This window comes from Heliconius melpomene, chromosome 18 (genome assembly GCF_056956725.1).
Source record: "Heliconius melpomene rosina isolate 202511_hmr_F chromosome 18, ASM5695672v1, whole genome shotgun sequence".
Taxonomy (NCBI): domain Eukaryota; kingdom Metazoa; phylum Arthropoda; class Insecta; order Lepidoptera; family Nymphalidae; genus Heliconius; species Heliconius melpomene.
Genome location: NC_140406.1, coordinates 10,976,287 through 11,001,973, shown reverse-complemented (window position 1 = coordinate 11,001,973; position 25,687 = coordinate 10,976,287). Strand labels below are relative to the sequence as shown.

General features: G+C 31.3%; 2 protein-coding genes across 3 annotated transcripts in view; one reads left to right on the top strand and one right to left on the bottom strand.

The window, feature by feature from the left end:
• The first annotated feature begins 486 nt into the window (after positions 1-486).
• Positions 487-8,708, top strand: LOC146529565 (protein dawdle-like). Its single transcript, XM_085202044.1, has 5 exons — positions 487-872; positions 6,160-6,266; positions 6,535-6,753; positions 7,381-7,656; positions 7,963-8,708. Exons 1-5 carry the CDS (start codon positions 560-562, stop codon positions 8,122-8,124), a joined length of 1,077 nt encoding a protein of 358 aa, XP_085058170.1. The 5' UTR covers positions 487-559; the 3' UTR covers positions 8,125-8,708.
• A 1,952-nt stretch (positions 8,709-10,660) lies between these two features.
• The window catches only part of Abcd1 (ATP binding cassette subfamily D), a 56,495-nt gene continuing 41,468 nt past the window's right edge, over positions 10,661-25,687 (bottom strand). For both annotated transcript variants that reach the window (XM_085202043.1, XM_085202042.1), the window contains 14 exons: positions 22,919-23,280; positions 18,556-18,681; positions 17,985-18,186; positions 17,447-17,678; positions 17,015-17,154; positions 16,565-16,737; positions 16,014-16,188; positions 15,826-15,932; positions 15,392-15,548; positions 14,935-15,088; positions 14,454-14,600; positions 13,951-14,178; positions 13,718-13,843; positions 10,661-13,212 (listed from right to left, as the gene is read on the bottom strand). In XM_085202043.1, the coding sequence (XP_085058169.1) occupies positions 13,056-13,212; positions 13,718-13,843; positions 13,951-14,178; positions 14,454-14,600; positions 14,935-15,088; positions 15,392-15,548; positions 15,826-15,932; positions 16,014-16,188; positions 16,565-16,737; positions 17,015-17,154; positions 17,447-17,678; positions 17,985-18,186; positions 18,556-18,681; positions 22,919-23,080 (2,286 nt within the window). In that variant the 5' untranslated portion in view covers positions 23,081-23,280 and the 3' untranslated portion in view covers positions 10,661-13,055. The remainder of the gene's footprint in view (positions 13,213-13,717; positions 13,844-13,950; positions 14,179-14,453; positions 14,601-14,934; positions 15,089-15,391; positions 15,549-15,825; positions 15,933-16,013; positions 16,189-16,564; positions 16,738-17,014; positions 17,155-17,446; positions 17,679-17,984; positions 18,187-18,555; positions 18,682-22,918; positions 23,281-25,687) is intronic.

Genomic DNA, 25,687 nt, shown 5'->3' with positions numbered 1-25,687 from the left:
AAGAACCAGGATTTATCTACCTAATAAATGAATATAAAAACCGGATGAATATGAAATCTACCTAATAAATAAGCTTTTTATTTAATGGTAGTAAAATTGAGTATAATTTTGAAAAGAGATTTATTTAAAAATAATATTTTTTATATATTTTTAATCGAAATCCTTGATTGAGAGCTGAAGCTGAGAACTGCCTCAAGAAACTTAAGAGTTTATCTATTGTATTTTGACAAGCTTCAGTTAACATTTAGTGTTTATGTTATTTCAATAAAAAAGTTATAGATATCAATTTCAATTAATTTCTTCAAAAAAAAAGTATTAATAAAACCAATCAAAACATTCAAAAGAAAAAAAAAGCTAATTAAATCAACATTAAACAATTACTAAGCTCCCTTATCACACGTTATCAGTAACCCTAGCTTATCAGCACGGAACACCCCTCTTTATAATAGCGTGTAGCACGATGAGCCGGCGCAGTCGTACACCGACCGTTGATACGCATGTGTCTCGATCTTTTATACTATTTCAATTTATTAAGACGAAGGAATTTACCTATAGCAAGATGAATTGTGTGTTAGTTCGTGTGGTTGTTCTAGTCATTATATATATATCTAGTTTAGGGGAGCGGGCTTGTGCTATATGTGCAAATTCGGAACTTAGTGTAGACGTGCTTACTGAAGCTAGGATTGAGTTTGTTAAACAGCAAATTTTGAAGAAACTAAGGCTGAATAAGAAACCGGATGTGGCAGTGCCAGTCAATAGCCTGCCGATGCCAGTCGCCCAAGGAGTCACTTACGATCAGGCAACTGATAAACCACCAGAGTTCGATGATTATTACGGAAGGACTGAACAGAAGATTATATTTCCAGTGGAAGGTAATATTATATATATGTTTTTTATTGATTATTAGGGAGCTGCGCCTTGTTCGATAACCAAATTATACAAAATCTCTACATAAATTGTAGCTTATGGCTTACTCTAATGTATATACTATATACAAAGTTTCATCTAGATCTGTTCAGTAGTTTTGGCATAAAAATAGAACAAACATCCATCTTCATAAACTTTCACATTTATAATAGGATAATTAGGATAGCCATAAATTCAGGTCATAATGAGGATGAACCTGCAATATTTTTCAGTACTATACGAGTGCAACGAAAGAGGGCACAAGGTCTAATATTTGAAACTTTTATTACTAATTTCAATATGTGAACTTAATTGCATTTTCTGCTTAAAACAGTAATTATGATAGATATACTATAATTAATTTAATTGGTTATTGTTTCATACGTCGTTTATATGGCTTGTACTATTAAACAGATAAGGTTACTAAGACATATTATATATACATATATATTTAAAGTTTTATAGTAATAAATAAGTATCGTCGGAAACTTAAGTAATCTTTTACATTTCAATATAATATTAAATAAAACGTTTAAATGATACGTTCAAACGTATCCACCATAAAAGCCAGTCGTGGCGCAGGTTCACAAGTGCCTGTAAACGCACCAGCTTCTGCGGTGCGGTATATACAGTGCGAAGCGGTATATACAGTATAATTTAGTACATCACGTTAAATTTATAATAACCTAAAACGGGGAAAACCGTTAAATAAAAGATAAAGCTCGATAAAGCTTCTCCTAATAAACTTGGAGGTTCTTAAATCAAAATATCAAAAAGATTTTTAGTACAATTATTAAATAGAATATATACATAAATGTTATAGTATTATTTTATTATAGAATATTTTCGTCTATATTGAATGCAATATACCTAACCTATTTACCTAATTTACTTTGAACTTCACACTCACGCGACAACCTGTCTATAGTAAAACTGCATCGCAGTCATTTCAAATATTATGCTTGTTTTAATATATATATGGACTTTGGAACTGATGTAAATAATACTATTGCATAATATATGTAATTAATATTGAAGGTTCTTTCATTTTCAATAACATTTTTTACCGATTTTGGACTTTGATTTTAAAACACTTTAAATAATGAAAACTAAATCGAAATTATGAAATGTGAAATCATGGAATACAGTGTAAAGCTTAAAAGACATAATATTTTAGAAAAAATAATACAAATATCTCTTTAAATATTTTAACAAATATCTTAAAGATGGTAATTAAAACTAACTAAAGTAACTAAAACTTCGACAAACAACGAAAACAGAGAGAAATTACTAAGCACTGCATTAAGAATTGTTTTCTGGAATCTACGTTCCATCTTTAAGATCTAAAGACGTTAAGAGATTTTCCCACAAGTACTAAATAAATTCAATTAACAATTTATAAATATAAGATAAAATTTAACCGTTAATTTAAAAATATATTGAGTGATAATTTAAGAAACTAGTGTTCGTATACGCGAGCGCGTGCCACTGCATGCCGGCTAGCTTATGCAATATTTAAGTTATTTGTATCAACCGATTTTATTTAACTTTCTTGTTTACGGATTGTAAATGAAATATTTTATTTAATATTTTCATATCCACGCTGTGGAATAAGTCTCGGCGTAGAGTTCCGCCAATCAATATACAACGTCTCGAAAATTAGGCAGTGCGTAGGGAACGGAATTCCTTAACTCTAGGTGCCCTCTGCCTACCCTATCCTGAAGGTACAAAAAAAAGAAAAAATACTGATATTATCGCTCAACATAATTTTTTAAGTTGTACAAATTGGCATTTATTGGTTACATTTCTAAATCTAAGTTGTTCAATTTAGTTTTTTTTATACTCTTTCTTTATCTTCATATTCGGTGTTTTTACAAAATCTCCTAATTTTAATTTAAATAGCAAAAAAACCAATGATTCGTTATTATTATGCTTAGATATAAACATTTTAACCATACATTTCGTTTCTCTTTTATTCTATTCTATTATTTTATTTTATTCGATTCAAGTTATTTTTGGGGCATATGAGATACTATTATATGGGTATTGGGTATCGCGTCGACCTCTTTCATTAATAAATAATTAGTGGGGTCGATCTCTATCTTCAGTCTCGCAGCATACGCTCGCGTGATAAGCCCAATTGTTAATATTTCACAGATATGACACTGTCACCTTTATTTTGGTAATTATTATGACTTCAATTAAGTTTCTTTAGTATGTTAAGATTAGTTCAAGTAAATCCTCTTTAGAACAACGTGTTCCCTCTGATAGAATAACGAAACAAGATAATTAAAAGCTCATTATGTACTTACAATATAAACTTAAATATTACATTAAGGAGACAAGTTAAATATTTATATTTAAAATAATTTTACTTTTTCAAACTGATTATGAAATTACTTGGTTTATATTAAAGCACGAGGTCTCTATATAATCAAAAGTGAAGAACGAAGAGATGTCACCATTTTGTCATTTCTCTTCTTTCTTTCTCTCTTTCGTCTCTTCATTTCTTTAAAAAGCAAATATTCGTAAGAAACAAATCACAACACTTAACTGTCCGATAAGACAGCTAAAATACTATTCAGGTTCAATAGGGCAGTATATTTTTTAATTACGACTGCGGCGTGCCCCATATTGATAACCATGGAGCCGTTCCCAAAATAACCGCTTCGAATCCTGGTTCATAGTGTTAATTGCTGCTATAATGTTGCCCAACGGAATGATAGATCTATACATATAAAAGTAACTGATCTCCGTCTGTACATGGAGAATACGTAAAAAAAATTATTGCCTATTAGGTGTTTATGAAAGTAATAGAATCCAAACGCTAGCCTCACATACGGCTGAACCAATTTAAATAGTTTTAGATAAGTTTCCTTTAACATTTATTTTAGTGCTTCTTATATTTTAACTAATTCATAAACAACAAAGTTATATGAAGAAGTCGCGGGCCCAGCTAGTATATAATAATAGTTTAGCTTCGTTTGTATGTCACAGTACAAAGTCCAAGTAGAAAGTATTAGGGATAAGTTATTTTTCATTTATTTATAAAGTATAGGGTGACTTGGAATGGGGTCGGGTACCTACCTATAACTAGAACATAATAGTGTTTTGCTCACTTATATAGGTAATCTTCCCTAACGTTCTTCTGCAATATAACGTATATTATATTTGTGTGGAAATACATTATACTGATTATATTACAAGAATCATTTTTAAAATAATCGAGATTAGTAGAATAATGTCGATTTTGACTAAATAAAGTGAAAGAGAGAAAGAATCTCTAGTCGTTACGTTTAAGGCTTTATGGGACTTTAAATTGACATTTCACGGGATCCCTACTTAGAAGCCTACACTTGGTTGTAATTTCATCGAATTTATCTTCTTTACTTATTAAGTTGACATGCTTATCAAATCTTGGACTTCGTGGATCGTCAGTATTTCTTTTTCTTATTTTAATATTCGCAAAATAATATTATTTTGTGAACGACAACAGAAATATGGTAAAATTAAAATTTGATTCAATCGTCGTCCACCACTAGCATTCCTGGGTTATCATTATTTCAAGTTGTTTATACTTTATGCTATTGAATGTTATTTTTTTCTCTCGTTCATTCGTTCATTTACCTCAGTTGTGTGTTTTTAATAAATATTATTTAGGAATTCCCTGTTGCATTCGTATCGTATCCTGTTCATTTATTTTTTTTTTCAATTGCTTCTGATTTACATTTTAAAAAGTAATTATAAAAAAAATCTAAGGGGAAATCCCGATTGTTAATGTATATGTGTGCAACTGAATAACACACCTTTGGGTTCTTAAGTTAAGTTCTGAGCGAATTTTCAATCACTTCTGTATTTATCCTTCTACTCTATTTCTGTTTATCTTATAAATACCTATAGTTTTTTTTACCTTAGTTAAAAATAACAGATAACAGATAGAGTAAAAGATTCAAATTTTTAATAAAAATCATATCTGTCTTTTAACGGAATAATTATATTATATTTTTTACAAATATATTTTTCACATTTTATAACAACAGCACCTCTCGCTCTGACACCAGCCCCAGGGTTGGTTTCCGCCACTCAACTCGCAATGCCTAGAAAAATTCGGCTGAAAGTGGGAAGCGGAATGTCTTAACATTAGGATCCCTCTGCGTAGCCTGCTGTATGCGGAATATGGAGCTGATAAAAGAGCATAAAACATCTTAATTACATTAAAATACTTCTTTTAAAAGGACTCAAGAACAACCAACGTAAGCGCACTCTTATCACAAGTAGCTTAGTTCGTTTGACTGAGTGGAGATTTAATTTAACCTGCCGTTATCACGCCGTAGCCGCGTGCTCGCTGATACGCAAACTACATATAAACATTTACAAATAATATGTATTTTTTAACGCGCGAAATATGTAAATAAGGAAGCTATGTTTATAAATAAGTGTGTAATATTTATTTAACATCTAGCACGATGGTTCTGAGTTCAAATATACGCGGGGACCGTTTTTTTCCGTTTGCTTAGGATTTTAGCAGGGTTGGGTTCCAAAACATATTTCAATTAAATATAGTTTAATTCCTTTGGAGTTCTTTAGGAACTTATATATAGATATTCTTTAGGAACTTATATATAGATATGTTTTTTTTAGGTAGGGGGAGCCTGGGAACTTAGTGGTAATACACTCTGTTCTCATTAAGACACTTCCGGAGGCATTGCATGTTGACTGGCGGAACTCTACGCCGTGCTTTTCCTCATTGCCGGAGCAAGAAAATGAAAATATTAAATATTTCATTTCTTTGAATAGTAATCGAACCCACAACCTATCGCGTTTACACGCTTGTGCCTCCGCGCCACGATTGGTCCCAATACTAATTTACTTAATATACGTATTCGAAAACAGTTCTCTCGGAGATAAACTTTATTTACATCTGTGGAATATGGGTATTTATTTATCTCGTAGTGGCCTCAGAGGTCATTCCTTGTTCCAGTTGTCAAGAGGTCAAATTAGTGAAATAGTTAATTAACGCGCGCCTCGGGGCTATTGTATCGTAAAATTAATAATACTTTATACTTTTAATGGATTGGCAAAGAAAAAGAGCATTTAGCTTTTTCATTTGTTAGCTTAGGCTGTGTATGTGATATTTCAAATTGACTTCATAAACTCCAAATTAGCTAATTGAGACTAAACTCAAAAGAATTATATATAGATAAATATGGTTGTAATATAATTAAATTAAATAATGTATTTTGCTTGTTCCAGGTGAATGTCTGACGTCCGGACGGTATCCTTTCACGTGTCTACAGTTTGAGTTGCCCCCTGACGTGCAGCCTGAGGAGGTCACGGTGGTGGAACTGTGGTTTTATAAGGTGCGTTTAATTTAATATAAAAGAAAAGAATAAAATAAAAGAATTTCTGAATATTCCTTTGAGTTTCTTACAAAAGAAAAAAATAATTTAGAGTTTCTAAAAAAATGTGTTGTCATAAAACACCCATACTAAACCAGACTTGTTTTATAACTGATAAATAATTAATCAATAGCATCATTTTTACAAATATGAAGTGCTTGAATTGCTTCTTTCATATACAATTCAATTCCCACTACCAATTTCTAACAAATCACTTGTTTTTCCACAGGAAAGCGATCCTCTCGACGAATACAATCAAACTTTCGTAATCTCTGAAGCAGCACACTGGGACAGCCAGCAACAGTTCAAGAAGACCAAGCCTATAGCAATCAAGGAGACTGACGTGGGTGAGGGCTGGGTCCGGGTCGAGCTCGCGTGGGCGGTCCGAGTGTGGTTGGAAGGCAGGGAGAAGCTGCATACTTTACACGTGGCTTGTAGGACTTGCCAGGTACGACAATATACATTGAAGTTGACATATAACTATGTATTATTAGAAGCCAGTGAATGGCGTAGAGGCACAACTGTGCGACTGTAAGCACAATAAGTTTTAGGTTCGATTCTCACTTGAGGGAATGAAATATTTTCATAACCCAGCTCTGTTACCTTTTATTATCAGACTTTTATTATTATATAAATAAAATATTTTTTTCCGCTACATTATTAAAACCTATATATTTTTTTAACCAAATATTTAGATATTTTATCAATTAACTGATAAAACAAACAATTTACTCATTTTTCGCAGATAAAGATGTTTTATATTTATGAATTATCACCAAACTGACATAATTTTTATTTCCTTGTAAGATATAAGAGAATCGCAAATAAAAACAAAGTACTCAATGAACGCACTTTTCTTACTGTATTGTTAAATAGAATATGTAATGAGCAAAAAATAAATACCACTCTCCTTTCTTGTCTAATTCGAGACATTAAGCAGTTGGCGGAGCTTAACGCTGCTCTTAATCCTAACTATATAACAAAATTACAAGATATTTTAATATGCACTATATGACGATACACGCACCTTTTTTTAAATATTAGCAATATAAACACAATTTTTTTATATCAACAGCTACGCCGATCACCTCTATCATTCCACGAGAAACACCGACCGTTCCTAGTAGTTTATACCAAGTATGCTGGTAAACGACGTCGCGGTAGGACCCTGGAATGTGGAGCCACCACCAGTGAATGCTGTAGGGAACCCCTATACGTGAGCTTCAAGGAACTTGGCTGGGACGATTGGATTATACGACCAGATGGTTATCATGCGTATTTCTGTAAAGGCACCTGTGCTCCCATCTCTGCTGTAACGCAGGCTGATAGTCACTATTTTAATATTATAAAGGTGAGTGTTCACTTTTTTTTATAAGTATCTATCTATATCTTGTTTATTTTTTTTTAATGGCATTTTCTTTCGTACACTTTTTATTAAGATGTAATAGAAAAATGTAGTAATTAACTGTCACAATACAAGAATGTAGTCAAATAACACATTAGTAGGATGTCTTAATTAATAATTACAACAAACAATCGACGAAACAGATGAAGATAAAACAAATTTACGTAAATATTTTTTATTTTCTTAAAATAACGTTAATAATGCTTCTGAATACGAGTTCTAGATACTAACTTATTTTGTAAATTGTTCTAGAAATACTTCTACTCGGTTTCAAATGAAATGAAGGCTGAGTTCAAGCCATGCTGTGCTCCGACCACGTTTAGTTCCTTACAACTATTATATATGGACTCTAATAACAGCGTCACGCAGAAGACTTTACCCAATATGGTGGTGGAATCATGTGGATGTATGTAGCCTTGAATCTCTTAGTTCTATTTATAGCTTAAATGCCTATTATTTTATATTTGTTTAAATAATGTCTGAATATAAGAATTAGATGGAATTGCTGCTGGCTCAATTCTCAATCCTCAATCTTCAAGGGATCTTTTTGAGTTGCACACAATGTTTCTTAATAGATCAAAAGTAGAAAGCATTGATTTATTACTTAAGTGTAAATTAATTTTTACTACTCATTAAGATAAGAAGAGATAAACATTTTAATAAAATGAAAGTCACTTTTTAGAACACCTAGCAATTTAAAAAATCTAAATATTATTTGAATGTCATATCAATCGCTTAATATAAGTAAATCAGTTTCACGCTGTATCCCGCACACAGCAGGGTAGGCAGAGTGTTAAGAAACTCTTAAGAAATCATAATATTATTTTAAAACTTAGAACTGTCATTTTATATATTTTATAAAAAAATGTGAATATGACAAAATACACAACATAAATAATGCTGGAATGTGGAAAAATAGGATTTTTTATAAATAAATATTAATGTATTTTACATACTAATTTAATTATATTTAACTAATACCTAATTGTTATAACTCTATTTCCGTCTTTTTAAATATTTATGAACTTTAAAATCTTCACATTCCACTGTTATTTCTTCTTCACAGCTTCTTATACAGATAATAAATGTCTTTGTAATATTATATTATGTTTTGAATTCTGGGTGATATAATTCTACTTATAAATTAAAATTATGTGATATAACATATTATAATTTTCTAAATTAATTTATAATTTAAGCTTGTTGTGATCTATTTATAAGATATATCAAACTATGCATTTATTTAAATTTTATTTTAAGTGATCATTGAAATAATTACTTACCTAAATAGTGTCCTACAGAGTATAGATCTTCATTAAAATCTAAGATAAAAATTCAGTTTTCATTCATAAAATTAGTTTTTAATATTATTTATTTTTAGCTAATATAAAATAAATATTTGATGAATGATATAAATATAAAATAATTGTTAGTTGAATTTGCGTAGAGTTTAATTTTTTTAACCAAAAACTTAAAGAAATACGCCAGATCAATTTAATTATATAGGATAATATAATACATTTTGGTATACATTCACAAAGAAGAACGTCTTGTTGATTTAAAAACTGACCTGTTATTGCGAAATATATATATTTTTCATTATGTTAATTTTACATGATTTGCACTTTCTCCCATACAAACATTGTTTTTTTTTATTTAACATATACATTCTTGTATTTAACGACTTAGGTATGTTTAAATAAGACGCATGTTATGTACAAAAGATACGCATATCTGTGCTATAAATCATACGTAAAATAAACGAACTTAAAATGATAAGTAAGTTTCTCAGTCAATGGATATGAGAGGACTTTGGTCCAAGTTAATTTATCATGTTAATGTATCGAAGTAATATAATATATACGCATAATTAAATATAAAATGGACAACAAAACAAAAGCCGCTCATTTAAATATATAATATTGGTAAATAACACTTTATGAGAGCTTTAGAAAGCATACATAATACAATAGGGTTAGTTAAGAGTTAGGTACTCTAACATAAATTATTTTTTATCATTAGGTAAAGAAATATTTTCATGTCATTCTTCTTTAAAATGTGTACCGAAATATTTAAGTATGATAAATTATCACATAATTGTTAGTGATGTTATTAAATTTACGATTATTTAAGTGACGTTAGATAATGTAACCCAGAATACCTCGCTTGTATATATAAATCGTCATTTAATCTTAATGTTTCTTAATTGTTAGAATTATAAAGATGTTAAAACTTTCAGGCGTTAGTTTAAATAGCTAAGTATATGTTATTAGAATAATATTAATTTGTATTATTCAAACCATTGTGATTCTCAAAAAAAATCTCTGTAAAAGCCGTTTTTTCTGACAACTAGTAACTTTTTTTGTAAGTTATAAGTAAGTAACTTTAATTTTATGTTATATGAAACTGCTTGAGTTTAAAAAAAAATATTTTCTTTTTTTAAATAGTTCAACAGAAAAATCACATGTCAAATATATTTTTGCTCTGTATTTAATTATTTTGATGTTTTGATTTGAAGATGTTTTTTTAACTTCACTGAGTATTTTTTAAATTTCCTTTGAACTAAGGTAACTGTTTGCGTGAATATTATCTGTACTTAATGTAATAATTCCACTCGCACTTCAGTGCCTAAGTATTATAGATTTATAATATGTTAAATAAAATTTCAATAAAAATATTTAAGTAAATGTAAGCTTTTTATTTTATTACTATCCTTTTTATATAACCATTCATAGATTCCACTATTTATTTTTGTAACGATTACAATTTTATAAAATTTTGAAATTGAAATTTGTTTTGTTCATAATATGACTAAATTAATAACTTGCTTATTTAAATAAAACTATTATAATATATTCTTTATTTTTACTTTCATCCATCGGACTTTAAATTTGCTTTATATTACTAAAACACGTTTTAATTAATATTAACATAAAATGAAACAAGAAAGTAAGTTATAAAAACCCCGTTTATTCTAGCATCACTGTCGAAACACTACAAATATATACACTATACACATATTCACACAAATAAATATAATAATAATGAAATAGTATAAAAGTTAATAAAAAAAAATCAACAGCCATCTTTGATAATCTCACATAATACAAGACACTTCCGTTTCTTTTACACCAAAAATAAAAAAAAACACTAACAATTATTATTACATTTTAATTTTCTTAGTTAATAAGAAAAAATATAAGGATAATATTAATTAATTTATAAATGAACAAAATGTGTACCTTTTTCGGTTTTATTATTTTTTTAAAGAAAACTAAACAATTATGCAAATTCTAATTTTACACACAAATGTATTAAAAATAGCCCATTAATATTTTAATGACGTAAACGTCAAATATATTTATTTGTTAAAATCACCTTTTTATAATTACAAATAAAACTGATTCATATATAGTTTTTATGAACAAGTTTTATTTTAATATTAAATACAGTTTATTTACACATAGATGACGACTTTCATATGATAGACAAATCATTATGATCATAATCATCATCATTATAATCATAAATTATTACGAATGATGATTATATACAGTACAGTCAAAATTTCATTCATAAAAAAACCTTCTAATGAGTTTTTAAACTAACAAAAACTATTATCAATTTTCAAAAACAAAGTAAAAATTTTACGCAATTATTTAAACTAAAAATACTCTAAGAGGAACGTAGTAAAATTTAAACGTCTTTTAGTATATCGACTCGTAATAAAAACGTATACTTCAATACATAAAGTAATTGGCTTGAGTTTGGAAATTGATGAAAAACATTACACTGTTAATTTATTTATAGTTTTTTTCAGCCTGCATAGTAGTAGCCTAGTGTTTAGACACATTGTTTTACAATTCACTGCTTAATTTATAAAATATTGTAAGCAGAGTGGCGGAAGTCAACGCCGCGACTAATGTAGCGTGACATGAATAATTCATAATAGTTCATATCCCCAATGGGGACTAAACGCATGACTTACGGCTGCAATGGATAACACAATATAATAATACTCCTTAAAAACGCTCTGATTTGAAGTTATCATTATTGCTACATTTATTATTATTGCTATCATCATTTTTATATCATTTTAATGATTCCTTATAATTACTTTTGGATCGGATCATTATTAATTTCACTAGTATTTTTTACGTTTGTCTTAATATAAAACAAACTAGTCTAGAACCCAATATTAAAAATACTAAAGTATTTTTATATATATTTATTTAATTTCTTAATAAAAAATATGCAAACTATAATAGTTTCATTTATTGAAATTAACTTTATTTCTCGTTCCATTTCCATTCCATTTCATTCCATTTCCATTATCATAAGCTTTTTATTTAATCGTTTTATTTTTAACCTAGATATTTATTATTTTCCAATCTAAAACCTAGTAATTTATTTCAAAGTTAGAATTTAGTAAAAACAGTTTAACACAATATCTTTAATCCATTTTTTTACATTTTAAAGATTATTTTTTCCATGTGTGATTAACAATTTATAATAGTAAAGAATTACTAAGATCAAATTATGTAGCAATACTTAAAAGAAATATAAATAAAAAACATTTAATGATACTTACTGTAACATTGTATTAATATTTATATTTATTTATATTAATCAAGTAAAATTTTTGATGTGACAACGTTTTATAAACGTTTTAGAATACGATAGAGAGGCTAAATGGATTTAAACGTCCTATCCTTAATAAACTAACACAGATATGACAATTTTAAATGTCACACATGTATAAGAATTGTAAATAAATTGCTAATAGCACATTGTTACTAGCTATTAATCTGTATAATTTAAGTATAATTATCGTCCGTTAACCGAGTTTATAGACAACGAGTAATTTTTTTTGTGTAAATTATGTTGAGGATTTTTTTTTATTATGACAAAAATACATGTCTAATTAAAAAAACTATTATTTAAAATGCGTGATTAAATGAAATTATTTTTATGATGGTCCCAATCATTATAATCATTTTTAGAAGAATTGGTGATAAAAATCTAACTAACTAAAACTATTATAATTAAGTCCGGGTGTCATTTTTATACGAAACAGATAGTATTTCATCACTATCATCAGTTTCATATTTTTTCAATGAAATCATTAACGATGTAACCGCCATTTAATGTAATATGTGCATTTACAATTAAATACAAGTCAATATCACAAATGTCGCAAAATCATCACGAAACCCATCACATCATTATATTTTAATGTCCTGCTACTAAATAGTCATTACCATTACAGAAATTCCCAACACATACTAATGATGCTATCACGTCCATGGTTGGTACTTTATCACTATCATGGTTTGGCGCGACGATCACTCGATGGTCGGTTCTTTGTCACTATCTTGGCTTGGCGTGTTAGTGTCTGTAATGCGTGGTACAGTGGGTGTGATGGCTGGAGCGTCCTTCTCTAAGGTTCTAAACGACCAACCTCCGGCGCCATCGAATTCTAATACATGTGTGTGGTATTTCCTGAAAGTCGATAAAAAAAGTTATATTAATAAATTAAACTTATTTTTTGAGGCCGTCGTGGCGCCGCGATACAACGTCTGAGTGACTGTAAACGGGACGGTTCTGTGTTCGATTCGGGGAAATGACTTTAAATAATGTTTTCATTTCTCCAATAACCTTGTTATTGAAGCAGCGTTGAATTCCACCACTCGGGAATTCCGAAATGGAAACGGAGTGTCTTAACATTAGGTACATTCTGGCTATTCTGCTGTGAAAAATACTTTTATTATACTTTTGTATAATTTGACATACACTATGCTATGTTTTACGCTGTATTTTATTTTATATACGTAGTCAAACATGTTTTATATTTATAAATTAATTTAAAGTAGACTTTACTGCACATATGGAAGTTAAAATATACCGAATTTTGTACTACTTGGTTCATACAACGGTCGCGTTTACAGTAAAAATACACAATATGTTGAATAAGAATATCTGATAATGGTCATTATAATGAACTTACCAAACACTCGGTCGATGCGTGATGGAGAGTAGAGTGATTCCTTCCCTTATAGCTTCTTCGTACATTACTACTTCAGTTTCCATCGACACTGCGCTCGTGCACTCATCGAGGAGGGCGTATACTGGTCTGTAAATTATTGTATTTTTATGTATTTAGTAAAACAATATAAAACGTAATTGCTTAAATTACTAATTATATTTGATTCACTTGTTATGTCGTTTATAAGAACTCACCTGTGGTAGAACATCCTGGCACAGGCGAGGCGCTGCTTCTCCCCGCCGGAGAGCGTGGCGCGCCAGTCGCGCACGGCGCGCAGTCCGCCGTGGCGGGCCGCGCACGCGTCCAGGCGCACCACGCGCAGCACGTGCGCCGCGCGCGCTTCCGCCGCACTCCGCTCTGCGCCGCTCGCCCGCGCCGGATACATCACCTGGTCTAGCAGCGAACCCTCCGACATGTACGGCCTGAACACAAGGCATAATTAGTGATATTAGTGACTGACATTTATAGACGTCGTAAAGCTGTAATAGTATGTACCTTGGGCATGATGTATTAAATATATATATATATATATATATATTCATGTCAATTTATACATGTAAATAACATATTTATGAATATTATTATTGTATTAGGCTTTTATAAAGTTAAGTAATCAATGTTGTCGGACAAACAGAATATTATAAAATACAAATTGTGAAGCAACTGTACTCTCGAGCTCATCACACGCGTAACTAACCTCTGCGGTATGTAGAACATGACGGGGCGCGCGACGCAGTGCGGCGGCGCGCCCGCCTCGCCCGCACAGTGAGCGCACTCGCACGGCTTGGGGATGCAGAGCTCGCCACCGAACACCGGCCACAGACCCGATATTATGCGGAATAGACTGGAAATAAACACTACTTATTATTTATAGTTTTACGCTGGATGCAACGCTCACATATTAGGACCAAATACTTGTTATTTTCATATTAGTTAATTACAATTAATAATAATTTCTCCTTTTTTAACATCAAAAACAACTAGCACACTTGGAGCTCAAAAAGAAAAAGGGATAAAAAAGAATATCATCATATTGCGTAATATAGCGCTGCTGGACAAATGAATTATCTAAGACAAAGAAAAACTTCTCAAGTCGAATCACTAGTTACTAAAATTAGTGCGTTCAACTAAGCAAACACTACTACAAACTAAAATATAAATATAAATGCCACACTAACCTACTCTTCCCACAGCCATTAGGCCCCACAATCAACAAATGAGTCCCAGGCTTGAGCTCCAGACTAACGCCGGTGGCGACCACGTCGCACGCCGGCGTCACTATCGGCACGTTGCGGAGACTTATGGAGAGATCCGTTGTGTATGAGATTTTACCTGGAATATATTATTAGTTTGTTAAAACGACTAGATCTTTTTATGAATATTTTTCACATTACGTAGTAAGAGGATCGAGCAAGATATAATGATGCATATGATCACAGATCTATAAATTATATCACATATTTAAACATAAGATCATACATCAACATATGTGATCAAAGATACACACATGAAATCACAGATCCACACATAATATCACACGGCAACCCATGAGATATGAGATGACAGATGCAGATACAAATCCACTATAAAAGTTAAAAAATAAAACACAAAAAAACAGAATTTGAATCCACTCACCCTGAGGTACGGGCTGTCGATCTCTAAACGTGACTTGGAAACCAGTAGACATGGGAGCCGCGTGGACAGCGCGGACACAGCGACCGCGCGCCACCTCACCAAACACCACCAGCATGTCTGAAACGCGTGTGGCGTAACCGGCTAGGGTTACCACTTCCTGAGGGTAGGAGGTTCAACGTCAATAATGAAAGTTGAAAAGAGACCGTAGTGCCACAATGGCACAAGCGTGTGAATGTAAACGCGACCGTTGTAGGCTCAGTTTTCACTTGGAGGAATGAATGAATTATTAAATATTTTCATTTTAGCGAGGTTTCGCCATTCAACACGCAATGCCTTCAGAATTCTCGTCTTCAGAACGTCTTAACACTAGGCTCTCTCTGCCTACACTGTTACACGCAGGATATAGTAAATTGAAGAAAATAAATGTATTTTACCTTATAACTAGACATGAGCCTCTCTATAGCATCTGCGGCGGAGTTGAGCAAGTTTCTTGAAGTCGTCATGTATTCTGTTCTCTCACTTATACCCTGTCCTATAGAACCTGTAAAAATTCATTTTTTATATAAAAATGTATAAACAACAACAACAACAATATATTTCAAAAAATGACACCATCACTCACCATCAACCCTGCTCGCAGTGAGTATGGGCAACGCCAGCATCACCATGCCGGTGCCGGACCACACGTACTTCATGCAGAACTGCTCCAGCATCACGTACCAGAGCTTCTTGTTGAACACTGACGTCATTTGTGTTACCAGCTGTTTGTAGGCGGACTGGAGTTGGCCTAGCTCCACCTGGGAAGGAAAAAAATGTTTTAAGATAGTCTGGTTAGAGTAGTATCGGTCTGTCTTCTATACAGTATTTATTTCTAGATCAATTTTTTTAATCTTTTTTGCGATGAATCTGAATTACCTTTTTACCTTTTTTTACTATGAATCTGGATTTGGAGGCGCTTTGCCTCATTACAAGAGTAACGAAATGTAAATAATAAATATTTCATTCCCCCAAGTGGGAATCGAACCCACAACCGTTGCGTCTACCATTACAAGCTGGAGCCCCTGCGCCAGAACATTCTTAACTTATTCCAATAAAATAAACAAAGTAACAATTTAAATTAAACTTCCAATAAAAACTAAATTATCCAAAAATAAACTTCAAAATATTACTTACGTTATGTCCACCATAGAAGGCTACTTCCTCCGCATGGGCAATAAGTCTAGAATGCACATGTCTGAGATTCGCCTTCATTTTAGCCTCCTCTCCCGCTAAAGCACCGAACCTTGGACTAAGCAGTCTTAATAACTGTCCGGTTAAGCATATAACTACTGTGGCCATGCCTGGACCTGAAAAAATTATCAAAATTTTGTTAACATATCATCTTAGTAAAGATATTTAAGATTTAAGATATAAAGATATATTAGTTCTAAATGCGTTCCCAATCTTACTTTTTTTTACATATATAAAAAGAATTAGCCAAACATATTTCAAAAATTTCTTATACTTAAAATAATATAGTCAAAAGTCGAAGTTGCGATTTTCCATTTCTTTTCAAAAATGTTAAATTATTTTGACCTCAAAAATTTTACAAATTTTATCAGTCACTAATTTTCATTGCCTTACCGAGGAATATATTTCCCTTCATCTTGCTGGAGTAGCTGGCCAGCGTTAGGACGATGAGGAGCAGGTCGAAGCAGGGCTTCGTTAGCGAACTGTATAGATGCGCCACCGACTGGGTGAATGTTGACACGTCTTCTGTTAATCTGTGGATGGAATATTGGTTAAACAGTTTGTTTTTACTTGAGGTCGATGGATAAACTTAGTTACTTATCAAGTTTATAAGGTTTCTATCAAAATTGGAATATAATAATATTACGTGAATAACAAATACAATTATATACCACGTCTAACCAATATTATTTATCATACATTATTAGGTACTAATGATATTCACAAAGATTTTAACAGATTTTCCATATCTTCTTTAAAAATTCAAAACATATTTAAGTCTTTCATACATAGTATACATATAAGATAACAATCTGAGCAACTCACCTATGATCAGCATTTTCAATCCTCGCATCAAGATTGGCCACACGGTAGTAGGTTTGATTCTTGAAATACAAATTGTAGGCATGGTTAACTAGCCTTGTTCTGAACGCCAAGGCTAGTTTGCTCTCTAGATATCGTATCATTGAGTTAATGAAGGTCGCTGGTATGGCGATACCGAACCACTGCATTAGAAGAGCTGCGAATGCTCGAAGATCCTTCTGTACTATATGTTTTACTGAAAGAAATAACAAAGTTTTTTAAATATTTACTAAGCTGTTATAAATAAGCTATTATAATAATTATATGTCTAAGTTTCGGTCGTTACTAGCTAATATGATCATAAACGTATTATTACATAAACAATTTAGTTGACAAAAAAACATCAAATTAAACTTAAATTAGGCTCCAAAATTTAGTCGTAATTTATTACGATCCACTTATTTCTTATTTAAATAGAAATGGCCTGCAATGTGTCGGTGCCGTCGGGTTTCCAAAAATGTATAAAACTAATATGAGCGATTAATTTAAATTTAAAAATTACCTATAGATCCTTCCAATGAAGCAACATATATAGAGAGGAAGGTCCTAGAAAAGAGGCACAGGGTGTGGGCAGCTAGCAACGCCACTTCGTGACTCCTGAATCCTGGCACCATGATCTTGGCAAGACTGATCAGTTGACGCAGGAACTCCAGGTTTAGGCCTGGCACGTGTTCCTCCACTGATTGTGTTTCGTCTGCATCTTCCTGTAATGGACAGTAAATAATTTTAAAATTTATATAATTTATCGTATTCATCATTCTTTCTATATAAAAAATATCATCGCAACGCAGTTGAAGGTTGAGACTAGTCTAAAACTCAGCTGTTCCCTCCATAAACGTACAGTTCGCAAGGCGGAAGCTGGGCTTTCTTTCCGACCAACGTTATATTTTAATTTAAATAAATAGTGCAAGCAACGGCAAAAAAACAGTATAATCTGTTAATAAAATATTCTAATAATATATTTATTCAAGAATCTGACTTTTAAGCATTATTTAAAACCCACTTCCCAATGAATAACAGGACAACAAAAATAAATCCGTACCTAGAAGTAACAAATATATGATATAACTTACAATATTCTGTTTATTATCTGTATCCGCATCGCCCCTGCAGAGTGCGCACTGCTCCGCCCCGCACCGCCCTCCGCAGGTTTGCGCTTGACCGTTGTCCACTGGCTGCAGCTGACCATTTTTTGCTATCTGAAATGAGTTAAAAATAATTTTAAAGTTTAATGTAAAAACTCGTAAGCAGAAAAAATAAAGGTACGTGGGACATGAGTAGTTACAAATGAGAATTATAAACCTTATAATATAATTATAATGTTTATGTATTTTTAGGTGTTCAGTTTTAAAGTAGACGATCTACATACAACATTTTTATTTCACGTATATATATATAATGTAGAGATGAATAATATAAAAAAAATATTATTTGTAGCAAAATGTAAACAAACACCAAATATTTAAAAAGCCAAAACAACGGGAAATACATAAACAAGTAGGTAATTGTTTTAAAAATGGCTCAATAAAAAGGAAAACACCTAAAATACCGAGAAAATCCTTGACTAATTGAGAGTTGACATCGTAAATGTAAAAAACAATTCGTTTGTAAATTAAATAAGTTTTTATATTGTGAATATAAAAAAATGTAGATATTATATACATTTCATTTGGTAAAAGCACTAGTAGCAGATACAATATCTACTTCCCCTTACAAGGGAAATTATATGCAAATAATACATTCCCTCTAGCGGGAATCGAGCTCACAATCATCGTGTTTAATGTAATTTTTTTATCCGCATTACGTTACGGGTCAGTCAGTCATTGTTTTTTTGCAATAATATTATGTATGTAAATTATAATTTTGTATGTATGTACGAGTATTATGTTCTTTTTTGTTTGCGGAGATTACGTTAAAGCTTTGTAATGTTTTTTTTATATTTTTACATGATTTTAGTAACGAAGTAATATAAGTATGAGCATTTATTTATTTAAAACAGCTTCACGCTTTTCCTCACGTGCTCGTGCAGCCTTCTGGTATAAATTATTTTTTAATAAAAAACATACCTACTTCAAACAATAAAACAAAAAATATAAAATAAATTTACTTAACATAAAGCAACAGTACCTACTTTGATTTTGTTAAACAAAAATATTAAAGAAAGATTTTATAATTTTGAAGTTGGTTTCAAGCTAACGCTACAATAACCTTACTACAATATCTAATTACTAAACCTGTTTATTTTACTTGACAATCAGCTGTTTACTACAAATAGGAGATTCTTAATATATAAATTATAATACAAAATCCTTTGGTTTTCATTTAGTGTCATAGGAAAGCACAGGTAACGTAGTTATAGGACACACCGGCTTCCCACACCTTCCGCTCAATTTTGAAAAAAGTGCATGTGGAGGGGCGGAACTTAATGCTATGCTGCTTTACTTTGTTTATAAGAGCGGGGATATAAAAGTAATGAAAACATAATCATTCCACTGACTGAGGTACGAACCTACAATCATCGCCAGCCAGTCTCTTTTCTACTATACCACATCGGCTCCAAGACCACTCCAGTCAAAATAGAGTCAGACACAAATGATAGGCTAAAATTTGTATAGAAAAAGAATGTAGAGACCGAAGAAATTTTTTTCTACATTAATTGTCTCTCTTCTCTAGATACCAAATATATACAAGAAAACAAACAGACAAACAAACAATTTCATTTGAGACTCGTTTAGTCGGTAAATTAGGACATTGATTACATGCATATGTATGTATGTATACAGAAATATGTAATAAGCCCTTCTCAAGGTTGTACGCTAACCTTCTGACATTTTTACCGAGACCTCCATAATATAACCTTAATTATTGTAAGCATAAGAATGAAACAAATGATTTAGGCTGTCGTAGCGCAGCGGTACAACCTCTGAGAATAATAGTTCGATTTCCACTCTGGAGTTAAATTTTTTTCATTTGCTTCATGTCAGACATTTCTCTAATATAAAACTTTGACGTTATATAATGTGTGTAGGCATCAATTTTAAAATGAAAAAAATATTAAGAATAAATATAAAAAATCAAATAAAAAATTTATTATTACTGCATGTGCATTACACCAAACTGTCACTGATTGAGTTACATATTATACGAAGGTCCTTGCTTCAATTTCCGTACGTTCCGTATGCTTTTGCGGAAACTGCATAACACACATTTTTCAAGAATTAAACAGAAAAAATAAAGTTGCGAATAAATAATATTAAAATTATTATAAAACTAGTAATTCCATAGTGAAACGTGTAGATTACGTGCTCAGATTAAGTACAACTTATAACAAACTGTCCAATTTCGGCATTTATCCATATCTAAAAAAACTGTAAAACCGACTGGTAGTGGGTTCGATCCCCACTCGAAGAGATGAAATATTTATTTAAATTTGTATTTCCATCTTCGCTCTGGTATCGACCAAACCGCGGCGTGTGAAAGTAAAAAATACCTACATTTGGCTATTATTTTAACTATTTTTAGTCAAAGTTGTCTTTACTTTAAATATACCTACAAAAGATCCGCAACGAGGTTAATCTCGTGCACAATTATGGTTGCGCAATGCGAAACCAGTTGCCTGTCGTGCTTCTTTTTGTGAATGTTACATAAATACTATTAAATGAATAATAATTTAGTTGACACAATTATAAATAATATCAAGTAAATTATAGGGCATGCCTACTGAGATAAATAAAAATATGTACGTATAGACACCGTGGCTGTCGTCGCGAAGCGGCAAAACATCTATCTGATTGTAAATCCGATAGGTGTGAGTTCGATTTCCACTACCTAGAATCAATTGCCCTTAAAATTGTATGGGAGAATAAACTATTTAATGATAAGATGACCTTGTACCATACCTACTTGTAGTTTAATTATTAAACATCGTATGTTATCATCATTAAGTGAAGTATGTCCCCAGGTTCCCTTTGCCTACCATACTATGTAGGGGATACAGCGTGAACATAAAAAACACATAAATATATTTAATAAAAGTTAGGTCTCGTGACAGCAACGAATGACAAGTTTAGGGAATATCATTGACCGGTTAGGAATTAAAAACAAAACAAATTACATCTTGCACTTTAAAGCACTTTTTGCGTTATCAGAATCCTGACGCATATATAATTAATGTTAAAAAATACATAATTTTAATTCTAAATATAGCCATGATGACCTTCAGAGAGCTTATAGTGTTGGCCGACGTCTACATGTGTGTAAACTTATAGATTTCGTTTCGATTTCTTCTTAACAGAAGTTCGTTTCTGCTTGCATCTAAGTTCTTGATGTTTTTTAAAACATTGTGGCTTTTTTGCAAATAAAAACAATTAAAAAAATATCTGCTAATTTTCGTAGCAACTAATTTTTAAAGCAAATAAAAAGTGCTAAAAGCCCTCTTTTTATTGTTTTTCATATGTTGGACAACAACCTGCTAAGTTCACTGACATGACGTTGACATGTGAAGAGGTAAAAAATCCTTATAAAAATAAGGATTTTTCCATGTATAAACATGTACGTATTCTATAATTGTGTTTAGTTATTGTTTTTGACATTGGCAAAATGAATTGTGCTCAACTGGCACCCTCATAACGCCATAAATCAAGAAATCAATCAATCAAAAATTCTGTACAAAAAATTATCATTTGAACACCGCGTTAACAACCTTAATAAGACTGTTCGAAACTTTGAAGCATTGGTTATTCCTTTGTAAATGAACAAACAAAATTATTGCCTTGCGGTTACCTACTGCTAAAGAAAGCTCGTAAACTTGACTCACAGACGGAACTACGCAGCGCACAAAGATTTATGTTGGCGTGTAGGGCCTAGCAGAATGCAGGGGATCACTCAGAGAGGATTTCTCGAAATCCTTATGGGTACGGGATAAAATCCGGAAGTTTGTAGTTCACGCAAACTAAGTGGGATTGGGGGGGGTGTTGTACAATAAATAATTAGTAAAATTAAACGTATAGCTTTGTTGTAAAAAAAATAGATCTTATATAATATTACATATTATATGTACTTATGTCCCATGAATTTCAACATACATGACAAAACACAGAGGCGCCATCATTAACATTGTGATATAATTTGCAATATTTCATAACGGCGCGTAACCTTTGCAATAATACACAACTTATATTTGACCGACTTATGAGACAAGTGAATTGCCTAATGTATTAAATAATAAGTATAAGTGTGGCATAATGAATTTTTAAAATTACCCATGAAAACATTCAATAATATTATGTATTATTTATTTATATTATGCACTGGTTCTCCTTCTTCTTCCTGGCATCAATCCCGGCTATTGCCAGGGTCTGCCTTCCTACTCAACCTACTCCACTTTGCACGGTCTTATGTACTGGTTATAGTTTTATAATTAGAAAAAAAGCTTACCTTATAATTATTATTATTATTATGACAAGGCGGGCTCTGTTTCTTCTCTCTGGTGCCGTACACGGCGCAGGCAGCCAGAGCGACACCCACGCCAACCCCAACTGCTATCGTCGGTTGTACTTTGAACGCATGTTCCTTTATCTTCGTCAATATCGCAGGCATTTTGACACAATTTTTTATACACTTTACTTAAAATTATCCAAAATAATGTTTATCACTTTTGTTCACTTATGTTTATTTTATATTTAAAGAGACCGTAATTCATTTAGTTTTTCGATTATAAAATGAAAACTAGACGGCACATTTGACTCTTTTATTTTTAAGTTGTAGTTGACTGACTGTGTTTTATGTCCTCCATTTTTCTGTAAAAAAAAAGAAAAATACATGAAAACAAGAAAAATAATATTAATTTGCCTAATATAATATATAGCAAATAAACAAATAATAAATAAATTGTTAAATGAAGGCAACTAAATATACATAGGTACTATTATATAGATATGACCGTGATGTCAAAATAAAACTCATACAGATAAAACAACAATTAATTACAAACGTCGTGAAAATCATCATAATGCAATAAAAAATAAACATAAAGTATGAAACAAAATAAAAATACTGCATAAAAAATTAAAATAAAATATTATATATAAGGATATAATAAACAAGACTATAAAAATGTGATAAATTTACTTTTGGAGTTTTGCAAAGGAATGCGAAAAGCTTCACATATACCGGTATATCACCTGGTTTCGTTTTATCATTGACTCCTGGGACACCCTGTATATATAGTAGGCTGTACAGAGAAAACCTAGTCTTAAAATATTCTGTTTCCCACTTACCACCCTCATAAGTGATAATATTTATAATATATTTTGATGTATATATATAGCTCTGATGTCGAAGCAAAGCGAAGCGTTGAGTTCCGCCACATGCCTACAGAGTTCTACTTAAAATAGGGAACGGAGTGTTTTAACTCTAGGTTGCCTCAGTGTGAAGCTAAAAAATATACAAGATTTTTAAGACATATATGGCGGTGGGGCACAAGCGTGTGATAGTAAACGCGATGTGGGGTATTATAGATAGATGATATAAAAATGCGGTGTTATTTCAAGGACTAGGTCACTAGAATATACATGTGAGTTAGCTAATCTGTAAAAAAGAAAATCTGAAAGTGTTTTCAGGTCAAGAAAAATTACAAAAGAAATTTAATTCTACCAATGGTAATAATATACTCGCTGTAGTCACTCATTTTCTACCATTTATATAATAAATAAAAAATCTGTACAATAACTACAATCGAGGTTTATTTTAAAACGCTTTCTGATTTGTTTCAAATGTAACTAACAGTGCCGTTTTTGTATATGTAGACGCAAATATGTAGAGCGCAGTGGAAAAGTAATAAGTATTTATATATTACACCCAATTGTATATGACTCTCAGGGCTCCAAATATAGTAAGGTAAATATGGATAATATCTGTAATCTATTCTAGACTTAATTATTAATAACACTATATATACATTAAAGTAATTACAGCGATAATAACAAAAAACTGTTGCAGAAACATAAAAAAATGTTACTAAATTAAAAAAAAAACATATATAAATAATAAATTTATTCTTGATGATTTTATTAAAATAAAAAGGTAAAGTCAAGGACTATTTGTATACAAACAGTAAAATCTTATAAATTATATAGAAAAAATAAACATAAATCAGTCACGATCTCGTACATGAGGAATCTCCGCTACTTTGATTATTACATTAGTCATTAATAAATTAATATATTCATAAATATAAATAAATTATTCATAAATTTAAATTATATTTTAATAGTAGGTATGTCGATGTTTTTGTAGATTCTTGTAGGTATTCGATTAAAGTTAAGAGTGATTTATTTTTCAGGTTCGCCCTGTATCCCTTTAGCTGGATAGACTGGCATCCAATGTTAAAATTTCCTCTAATGTGAGGAGTGATTTTGTGTTTTTTTGAAGTAGGGAACGGAGTAAGACAACACTATAAGACTCCATCAAATAAAAACATATACCTACACGTGAAAAATATATACTACACTAAACTAACTTTAATGATTTTTCCAATCTGTGCAAAAAGCACGAACTAAAAAAATTATAAATATTTTATTAAAGTCTTAGTAAGGTGTCCTATCACTCCATAATTGTGTGTTCAAACCAGCATAATTAAAAAAAATGGCAAAATGAATTTAAACTCATATGATATTCCATTTACACAATAATAATATTTGGTAATATTTTTAACATTACTCATGCATGTGTATGAACTCTGAACAGCAGTTTACTTTGTGAGTCACTTTATGGACAGGATGATTAAGTGTCGTCACTTTTATCTCATTGTGTAGATAATGGAGATTGATAAATAAATATGTGTATAATAATAATATTTTAGAACTGATATTGTAAAGCTATTGTACTCGTATAGCAATAGGAATGTGTTCAGTTCCGCTGACAAAATTAAGAACACGTTCCTTCTTTTTAACCTACAAAATATCTAGATCTTACAGTTTTTTTTAGCTTAACGCTATACCCCGCACTTAGGAGGGTAGTTAGAGGAACATGGGAAGCTAGTGTTAAGACACTCCGTTCCGTTAAGGTATTTTCGTTCCATACTTCCCGCTGAATTCTGGAGGCATTGCGTGTTGAGTGGCGAATTTCAATACCGCGTTTTGTCTTGTAACCAAAGCGAAAAAATTAAAGAATTAAATATTTAATTCCCCCGAGTGGGAATCGAAC